The 9,547-nt window shown below is 55.2% G+C and overlaps 1 protein-coding gene across 5 annotated transcripts in view; it reads right to left on the bottom strand.

Annotated features, from left to right (window-relative positions):
* Positions 1–5,330: 5,330 nt before the first annotated feature.
* Positions 5,331–9,547, bottom strand: part of MYOCD (myocardin) — a 119,647-nt gene continuing 115,430 nt past the window's right edge. For 4 of the 5 annotated variants that reach the window (XM_064466931.1, XM_064466933.1, XM_064466932.1 and 1 more), the window contains 2 exons: positions 8,552–8,609; positions 5,331–7,914 (listed from right to left, as the gene is read on the bottom strand). In XM_064466931.1, coding sequence (XP_064323001.1) covers positions 7,346–7,914; positions 8,552–8,609 — 627 coding nt within the window. In that variant the 3' untranslated portion in view covers positions 5,331–7,345. The remainder of the gene's footprint in view (positions 7,915–8,551; positions 8,610–9,547) is intronic. The other variant, XM_064466934.1, reaches the window with a different exon arrangement.

The raw sequence follows: 9,547 nt of genomic DNA, 5'->3' as shown, positions 1-9,547 counted from the left end.
CAACATACGATGTTTTTTTCCAGCCCTGGGGCTCAGAGTCCTCCTATGGGCGTCACGACCAGGTCCGTACGGCTCCGCTCTGGCTTCTCCCTCTGTGCCACCATCTGGGCTCTCAGGCCGCCCTGGTTTCTGTACTCAGTGCCAAGGCTGAAGAGCAGATGTTTGAGCCAGCCTCCGGGTAGACTTTGAGGCATCGACCACGCTCCTTGTGCCCAGTGGTCCAGGCTGGCACCTCATGCCAATTCCTCACACCTTTATTCCTACTTTCACGACTGAGACACTTCTCAGGTCGTCATTATGCATTATATAGCATCCAAAAAAGCATACTGTGCTCTGCTAGGATTATTATGTGTCTGTGGAACGCCAAGACTAGCTTTGAAGTTTACATGAGTTCGAGCACAGCCCTGCCTGGACCCAAGCAGGATGAATGCAGATGTGCATCACCACCTACTCCTGCCAGGGGCACTTTGACTTGCATGGTCTGCATTTCCCCTGATATTCTGCTTTGCTCCCCCCAGCCTTCATCCCAGCCTCTTGTCTTCTCTGGTGGCCAGGTAAGTACAAATGAAGCGCTCAGGCCTGGGTTAATACCATAGGTGCTGCTTAGGAAGGAAAATCCACAAGCATGGTCATTGCTTTGAATGTGTGAAGGCGTGACTGCTCTGATGACTGAGAAAAGAAAGCAGCTCTTTAATTTTTCCATTATATTTAAAGCTGTGCAAATGCTTGGAGAACAAGATGAAGCGCGAACTCCCTCTTCTGGAGATACAGAGCTCCACCGTTGCGTTGGGAATAAAACAGCAAAGCAGCCTGGCTGGACCGTGGGCTGCCTGCCAGACAGGGTGTGACTAAAAGCCATTATCTTTACATAAATTCCAGATGGAAGGGCTGGGGCAGGCCCCTGCAGGAGGAAGCCTGCATCTCCAAGCTCTTGCTACTTCAAACAGCAAATCTCTGCTCAGCTGCACCAGAAGAGCTGTGTGTAGGGATGTTGCTCTGCAGGTGTAGCTCTGCTAACGCGCCCCAACGCACACGCAGGCTCAGAGGGTGGGAAGGGGCCAAGGGTTGGGCGTGCACAGAAAGGCCCCCTGCTCACACTAGAGATGTGCTTGCTTGCAAGGTGGTGTTTAGTGTGTGGTGTCTGTGTGCATGCCCATACCTGTGCTTGTGTCGAAGCAGACATCAGAGCTATACTGGAAACCACTGGAGAAGGTGCTTTGTGTGAGCCTAATGTCTCATCAGGCACCTGCTTATTGGCAGCCATGCCCCCTTGCCCTGCCCAGGGCACTTCTCTGTCCCTTCTTTTCCCAAATTTGGTCCATGCTTGACATGAGTCAGCCACCTCAGACAGAAAGACAAGAAGGGAGAGTTGGATGCCTGAATTCTTTCTATGCCTCTGGGAAGAGGGTTACTTTAATGGCCCATCGTGGGGACAGTTCTCTCCCTTGGCCTGACGGGAAGGACTACAGCTTGTTGAGTAGCGATGGAGCCAATGCTGCAGCGATCTGGATTTTGTTCAGTTGGATTATTTTGAGAAGAGGAGGAGAACCTGCACAACCATCTTGGAAAACAGGTTTCTCACCAGAGTTACGATGGACTGAGAACCCACCTCCTGCAGCACACCAGTAGCGCCGTGGACCGATTACAAGTGATTTCTCCAGAAAATCTTTGAGTGTTTCTGAGAAGATGAGAAGAAAGAGCTTTGGTATGAGGCCCACCAGTCGTTTGCAGAACTGGTTCATGAGCCATCCAGTTTGTGACCACCTCTAATCCTGCTGCCCCAGGAGACACGCTGGAATTTCAGTGCTACACAAACGCATGACCCAGGAGTGCTGCTCCGCGCGAGCGAGCAACACCCTGGCCAGCTGAAGATGCTTTAAGAGAAAAAATACAAAAACATGGAGAAAACTGTGAAGGGTGCATGGTTGGAAGTTGTAGCTCAACCTTCTCTGTAGTGCAGACCATGGCCATTCTCCTGGTTCCCTGCACCAGGATCCTGTGTTTCTTTCTCCCTCTGCACGTGGGTTTGAGCTGGAAAAGCAGGAGGGAAGCAAATGAGGAAGGAGGTCAGAAAGCTTCAGATCCTGGGATTCCGTATCACAGTGATTTCCTGAAGACATTTGAATCTGATCCCAATTTCAAGAGGTCAGTGGAAACCATCTTGAAATCCAGCCAATTCCTACTTTGTTCAGAAAAGTCGGTGCAGGTGGAGCCGCCTTTCTGACAGGATCACCACCGCCAGCGCGCGATCTGAACGCAGGGGCATTTCCAGCGAGGGATGCTGGAGCCACTTCGCACGGTGCTGGCTGAGGTTGGCACCAGGAAGGGGGGGGCATTACTTGGATGGGAGAGGGTCAAGTGTCCCTGATGAACTCGTTTTCTTACCAGATGAGCAACACAGGAGATGCTCCATGGCCCCTCCTGAGGTCCCATGCTTTTGTAGCTTTGAAGCCCAGTAAATATGGTGCTGCTGCTGCTACAAGGCCACAGCCTTGCGCTAAGCTAGCAGAAGGGGTCTCAGGACCTGTCAGGTCTTCTCTGAACTAGTCTTAGCCTGCCTGGAGCTTTGCTTTAGCTTGTTTAGCTGTAACAGCAATTATCTAATGACAAGATGACCATTACTTGCTTTGTTTTAGCTCTCCTACAATTGTCTTGTATATAGTTTGTAACTAATAGCTAGTTATAATGAGAAATTCTGTGCATAAATATCTACACTTCTGTACTAAAATGCGTGTAGAGGACACAGGCACGGGAAGACAGCATGGGCCTGAAGGAATAGGCACAGGATGATGCCAGAGGCCCCAGGGCCATCAGCATCTCAGAGGGTCCATGCATGGGTGCGGAGTGGCCCCGGTCCCTGCCCCGAGTGCGTGTGGGTGAGAAGCAGGTGGAGGCTCTGGGGGAACTGGCCAGGGATGAGCAGAGGGATGCGGGCGGGTGGGGGTGGGTGGTGTGCTTGGCGAGGGCTGAGAGAGTGTCCTGCACTGGTGAGCCGGTACGAGGGGCGGCACGCGCTGGTGGGGGGCAGTGGGGGCTCTGCGTGGGTGACGAGGTGCCAGGGCTGCTTGTGCACAGGAGGCGGGCAAGGGGCCCTTGGCCAGAGGACAGCAGGAGAGGGGTGGGCTACAGGCTGCTGTGGGTGGGGGGTGGCGTTGGGGGATGCCGGGGGTGCTGATGTAGGTGTCACAGGGTGACGGGGGGTTGATGACGGGGTGGCGGAAGGCACTGACAGCTGTGGCGCTGGACTCAGGGGATTTCGGGCTCCCCCACGCTGCAGGGGTCTGCAATGGGCCCGTGCAAGTTCCTCCTGCTGCCGCCTCTTCATCCCCCACACACTCGCAGGCACAGGGTAGCCCTGCTGAGCCCAGAAGGGCCGAGGAACAGTTGTTTCCCCATGTCACTCGGGAGGGGAAACTGTGCCTAAAACATGGCCTGTCTTGACCTGGGAGCTGGTGGAATAATGCTGTTGATGTCTCAGTGCCTTCCGTGGCATAAGCATTGGGTGGTGCACCGAGCCAGGCATCTCACATTTAAAAACCTTGCCAAAGGCATGAAAAATGTCATTTGATTCTTGGAATGTTTTTCTGCTTTATGTTTCCTGTATTTTTCAGGCAGGAAGGTGCAGGCAGGGTGGGACATCACTGGGATCCTCCAGCGATGGAGGCCTTTTTCTTTGTCAAATCCAGGTTTTGATGGGAAGAAAAACCCCGGGACCCTAAATCCCTTGGGACAGCCTGTGTGGGGAAATCACCCGCACACCGAAGGCACTAACTCCTTTGGGGCACAGAGAATACAGTTCATCAGCAGGCGCTGAGCAAAAGAAGGCAGAGCATCCACGGCCTTTCTCTGACACAAGGTGCACCAGGAGGGATGGGAGCTCTCCGAGATGCAGGACACTGCGGCATGGGAGCAGGGCTACAAAGCAGCAGGGACCCACCCTGAAGCTGTAAATGCGAGGGCCTTGCAGCTACCGGCAGGGTCAGGCTCTGGCACCCCTGCCTGGCGGGGGCAGGAATCTGAAACACGCCTCCAGACGGGACCCGGGGCTCCTGCCCGGCCAGCAAGCTGCTGGGGAGCTTCATGGTGGGGGCTGAGTGTGGCTGCGGCTTTGCAGATGCTTCTCTGGCCAAGGCAATGGGAGGGGAGAGCAGGTCCTGTCCTGCCAGCACAGCTCGTGCCTTCCTACCAGGCTGCTCCGGTGGGGCTGGGAACTGCAGGGCTGAGCTGAGCTCTTCTCCAGGCAGCAGAGCAGCTCTGCCGCAGAGCATCTGGGGGCCTGGAGGGAGGCCTCAGGAGACCCTCCTATCCCTCCTTCTGCCCCAAAGCAGGACCTTGGTCTGGACTCAGCCTCCCCAAATGCTCTGGCCGAAGCCTTGGCACCTGACAAGCATCTGTCCTGCACTTTAAAGCTGTGACTCCCTGCACCGCTCGCCCTGCTCTGCCTTTCACAGTGGGAGGCTGGGCACGTGTCCTCCCAGCTCCTCTTCGGCAGGTTGAACAGCACAGGCAGCCTGTCCTCAATGGGCAGACGGGACAGGTGAGCGCTCCTGTCCATCAGCATTCCTGAATCAATCCTAGACTGAGGCTTGTCTTCTCATTCTCTGAGTAACCATACCTTGGCTGAGCCCAGGCAGTCTATCGCAGCACGTTTGGTTACAGAGTGCAGTTTAGAGAATAAAAGATGTTTGTAGGAACCAGTTGTTTTTTTCATCTACATCTTTTCCAATTCAGTTCTGCAAGATCTCAGGATTGTTTCAGATTTTAAGCCCATCTGTGGACGCACAGGCAGTCCCCCCCTGCAAGCAGGTGGCTCAATGCCCTGAGAATGCTTTTTAATCAAAGGAAAGATGCGATGAATCTGGAAACCGGCACTAATGGGTACAGGGAGAAGGAGCCAGGGTCCCCCAGCAAGAGCGCCGCAGCCTGCCTCTGCTGCTCGCCTGCGGGCAGGAGGAGGTTCAGCAGCGGGGGGAAGCTCTGCCTGTGCCCACCATACACCCTGCGTCCAGCACCCACTGCCGCCGGGAACGTGCTGCTGGGAAACGCAGGGGGGTTGTGCAGAGTGACACCCGCCGCCCTCGAAGGGGACGCTCACCCGAGGAGCAGGGTTTGCAGGAGGACAAGGTGCAACCAAAGCCAGCAGATGAAAAAGGCTTCAGAAACAAGAGGGTCCAGCTAGCTTGTTTAGAAATCTTCCAGGAGAAACCATTGCTGTGAAGGCAATACCTCTGCCCCAGGGCATGGAGCTGATACCAAAGTGTTGCAGCTGGGACGGCTGTGGCTGCCCCAGCCGGTGTAATCAAACATCGAACTGCGAGCGGACGAGTGGCAAGACAAAGGGGTTTTTAATAATGAAGGTGTTGCTGGTAACATAGGTAAGGAAATGTGCTTGCTTACAAGTTTGAAGCTGACAGCATCCCTTGAAATAAGGAAATACATTTGCCGAGAGGAGAAAGTTACCTGGAAAGCCCTGTACATCAACACGGTGTAGCAGCCAACACTACTCTGTTTCAAGTGCTATTAATATTCTCCACGGACCGGCTTCAAAAAAAACCTCTCACTTAGAAAAAGATATTCTTTAAAAAAAAATGCAACCTGTGATCGTCTACCCTAGCAGTGCCCTGTGACCATTTGCACAATAGAAAAGTGGTGCTTTAAATAGTGAGTTGAAAGCTACCGCCACGTGCTTTATACAGCATGCAACAACGCCACGATCTGGAGACACAGCAGGGGCTGCAGAGCCTCCTCTGACGGCTCCAGCACCCCTGGGGGAGCGCCCCGCGGGAGCCACAGCCAGGCTGCCCGCCGGCCCCTCGCGCCAGACCTCCTCCCCAGCTGCTGCGTCTCCGATGTGCTGTCCTTCCAGTAACAAATATTAAATACGTTCAGTCTGTAAATAGTTTAACAATCTTTGTCAGCAACAATATTTACTTTGGCAAAACCAGAATTGCAAAGAAGTAGACGTGTCCGTCAAACAGTCTGCAGCAAGTTCTTTGGTGGAAGCCAAGAAGTGAAGCAAAGGCTCCGTCTCGCTAGAGCCTGAGGAAGTATATTGCACAGAGAGTTGTAGGAGAAATGCTGGTGACTTCAAATGGGAGCATCACTGCAGGAGAGCATCCACCTCTGCTGGCTTCAGGAGAACTAGCTCCTCCAGGCTCAGTGATTCACAGCGGTTCTCCGATGGCCTTGCTCTGGCTGAGTGAACAGTGACGCTGGAGTAAACTTGGGAGGATGGGGATGACTGCTGGGGATCAGGGAGGAACGGGAAGGGCGGAGGGATGGATGGCGGAGGAATGGAGGCAATAAAAACAGATGCTGGCACAAAACGGCAGCCACGCACGGGCCTGCTCAGCCCTGCCCCACGTGCAGGTCACCGAGTGCCCGTTTCCAGCTCCCCTTGCTCCCAGGTCATGCAAGGTGGTGGAGACCCAGCCTGACTTCTGGCTGTGCAAAGGACAGCCCCTCCAAAGCCTGGCTGTATTTCCCACACAACTTCCTCCTACCTTGGACCGAAACACATTACACGCCTCTTCGTCTGTACCACACTAGCTGGGACACAGCAGCTCCATCAGGATGCCACGTCCCTTTTGACGCCTGCAACTGCAGCCTGAGCAGCCTCCGACATCCAGAGCGCTCCGCTCCAAGGTCACAGGCTTCAGCCTGATACAGTTCAGAGCGCAGCCGGCGTGGCTCCTGGGCTTTCAGCCCCCCAGGCACCGTGAGGACACGACAAGGTGCCACCACCAACATGGTGGTCTCCATCTCTCATCCACGTGGAGCAGAGCTGTGCAGGGCCTGGGCAACGCAGCTTTAGGGGCAGCAGGAAGGAAGCAAGGTGAGCCCGGCCGTCTGGAGAAGTGTGCTTGGCGCCCTGGCTGGGCAGAGCCTCCCTGCTCCCGCACCCCCAGGCCTGGGCTGGACCGGCAGGGAGGGAGTAAAGGAAGGGGCAGCAACAGGCTCTCCTCTCCATGATTTCCCGTTGCCACCCAGGTGAGGTCTCCTCACCACACAGTTTTGTCATGAGCTGCTCCAGTTCTCACGAAAGTGACTGCTAAAAATGGGGGGGAAGATAAAAGAAACAAAACTGAAGTTCTTGTCAATCTAAAGTATTGTTAAAGGCACTGTTGCCCTCTGTGGGGAGGTGTCAGTGGAGGAAAACCAAAGTACCGGAGCTGTTGCTCTGTCAATTTGCAGTAACTGGAAATTCAAACAAGTTCATAGGCTGGGAAGATGACTCCAGTTTTCCATGGATGTGGCACATTAGCCCTGATTGTTCGCTGGCTTGACAGAAACACTGTGCTGGCTGCTGAAGGCTTAAAGTATCCTGCCTCCACCACCGGCCTTTTCACCACTGCTGCAGGTGCAGGTCCATGCTGGTGTTTAGATTGAGATCGGTAACGTCTAGGAAATCGATGTTGAAGATGCTGGGACCTGCGGGGGTGAGTGAGCCAAAGCCGGTGGCAGAGCTGGGAGGGGTGAGGTCCAGCCACTCCATCGTTTCCCATGGAGACTCAGTGAAACTCATCTGTAAACCGGAGCCATCGGCAGGGGAAGGGGAGAGCTGGGTTTCCATGGGCGAGAGAGGAGTCTGTAAAATCTCCTGGGAGGTGAGCAGTTCATCTGCGGCTTTGCCGGAGAACCCCTCCATCATCCCTTCGAAGTGGGACTCTTCTCCCCCCATCTTCAGCAGGGCGATTTCACTGACCCTTCCCAGGGGGCTGTGGGCGTTCAGCAGGACCTCGAGGTGAGCATCACTGCTGCCCGGACAGTGCTCAAAGGAGAGCTGGGCTGAGGAGACCTGCTCGAACGCTGTGGATGACTTTGGGAGAGAAGCACCGGAGTTCCCTGTAGACACTGTTATTTGAGGTACTTTCTGGAGGCAGGACCGATCTTCCTTGGCATTGGCTGGCATTTCTGTCAACAAATAAGAGGGGTTTGAGGTGCTCTGGCAGTGCTCACCACTGCTGGGCACAGGGGCACCACCACCACTTCTTGGGCATGCTCGCAGAGACCCACTCCCCACTCACTCCCCTTGGCGTTGCTCGCCCTGTGGGAAGCCTCACACGTTCCTGCTTTCTGACCTCGACTCCCCTGGCTTTTGACACAGTCCCTAGGGCACTGGCAGCGGTCCCCACAGGGCTGGGCATGGGAAAGGGCACAGGCAGCACTTTATACGGGGGGACTGGCAGTGCTTTATGTGGGAGATGGCACTGGGAGTTGTGGGGGACACTGGGGGCTCTGCATGGGGAGGGTGCTGGCAGTGCTGGGCACAGGGCTGCCATCCTGTCCTCCCTTCTCTCTGTGCAGCCTGCATGGGCGATAACCAAGCCCAGACCCCAGACCCCACCAGCTCTGCACAAGCAGGAGCAGGCTCCAGGAGGGCCAATGCATTTTTGGATTCAACCTGAGTGGCTGCTGGCACAGTGAAGGCAAATGAAAGCTGTGTGCAACTCAGGCAGCTGTGCTGGGGTGCACAGAGTGCACTGAGCCCCACAGACTGACCCTGGCTGGGAGGGGAAGCCCTGGAGGAGAACAGGGAAGCAGTGCGTACCTCCGCTCTCAATCAGCACGTCCAGGAGCTCGTCCATCTGCTGACTTCGTGTCATCTGCTGCAGCAAACGACAAAGAGGAGAGTAGAGGGCATTAGGAGGAGAGTCCCTCCAGCCACAAGCCAGGTAGGTGGTTCTAGACCCCACAAACGGCTTTCTCCCGTGCAGGAGAGATGCCACTCCAACACGGGGCTGGCAGCAGCTTTCGGGTGAGCACTGCAGGGCCCTGAGGCAAGCATGGTGGATCCGGGGAGCACGGCACCAGGTTCCCCCCACCCTGCTGCCGACCCTCTGCTCAGTGGCCACCGCAGAACGCCTCTTCCCACGGCTGCCAGGACACACCAACTTCTTGGGCACAGCACCTCACACTGGCCTGTGCCTCCCTGCACTCCCTGCAGCTCCCTGGTGGCAACGCATCGTCATCCTCCTCTCCCTGACCAGAAACTGCAAGGAATTTCTGCACGCCTCCCTGCCAGGCAGCATAAGCCCCTTTTTAGCACTGCCAGCAATATCACTCTATTTTCCTAAAGGCACCATCAGAAGGCACTGAGGCTGCTGACCGACCCTCACAAGAAGTAAGAAGTTCATGAGTGATGGAGACAGTCCTCCCCACGGGAGCAGTGCTCCAGGGTAAGGCTAAGGGAGGCAGATGGCACAGAGAAGGGCACTTTGCTAATGGGCTAAAGAGGGAAGGCGAGGTTTCCTGGTGACTTGGGAGTGCTCAGGAGTGTTTCTCACATAGCACTGAGCACCCCAAAGAAGACTGCACTGAAGTCCTGGGGTATTTGTGTGGGACATCAGGACCCCAGGGTGGACTGGCACTGCTCATCAGCACAGAGGATGCCATTCCATCCAGCGTGGTGTCTGACTGCTTTGTGGCAGTCCTTCAGCAACTAACTCTTCAAGAAAAGCTTATTCCTTACAGAAACAGGCCTGTCCTACCCAGAGACCCCATAACAGGTTGTAACTCCTGCAGATTAGTTACATTAACTGCAAAA

The sequence above is a fragment of the Phalacrocorax carbo genome, chromosome 16 (genome assembly GCF_963921805.1).
Source record: "Phalacrocorax carbo chromosome 16, bPhaCar2.1, whole genome shotgun sequence".
NCBI lineage: Eukaryota > Metazoa > Chordata > Aves > Suliformes > Phalacrocoracidae > Phalacrocorax > Phalacrocorax carbo.
The sequence above is the reverse complement of the archived record's forward strand: the minus strand, read 5'-3'. Positions and strand labels throughout refer to the sequence as shown.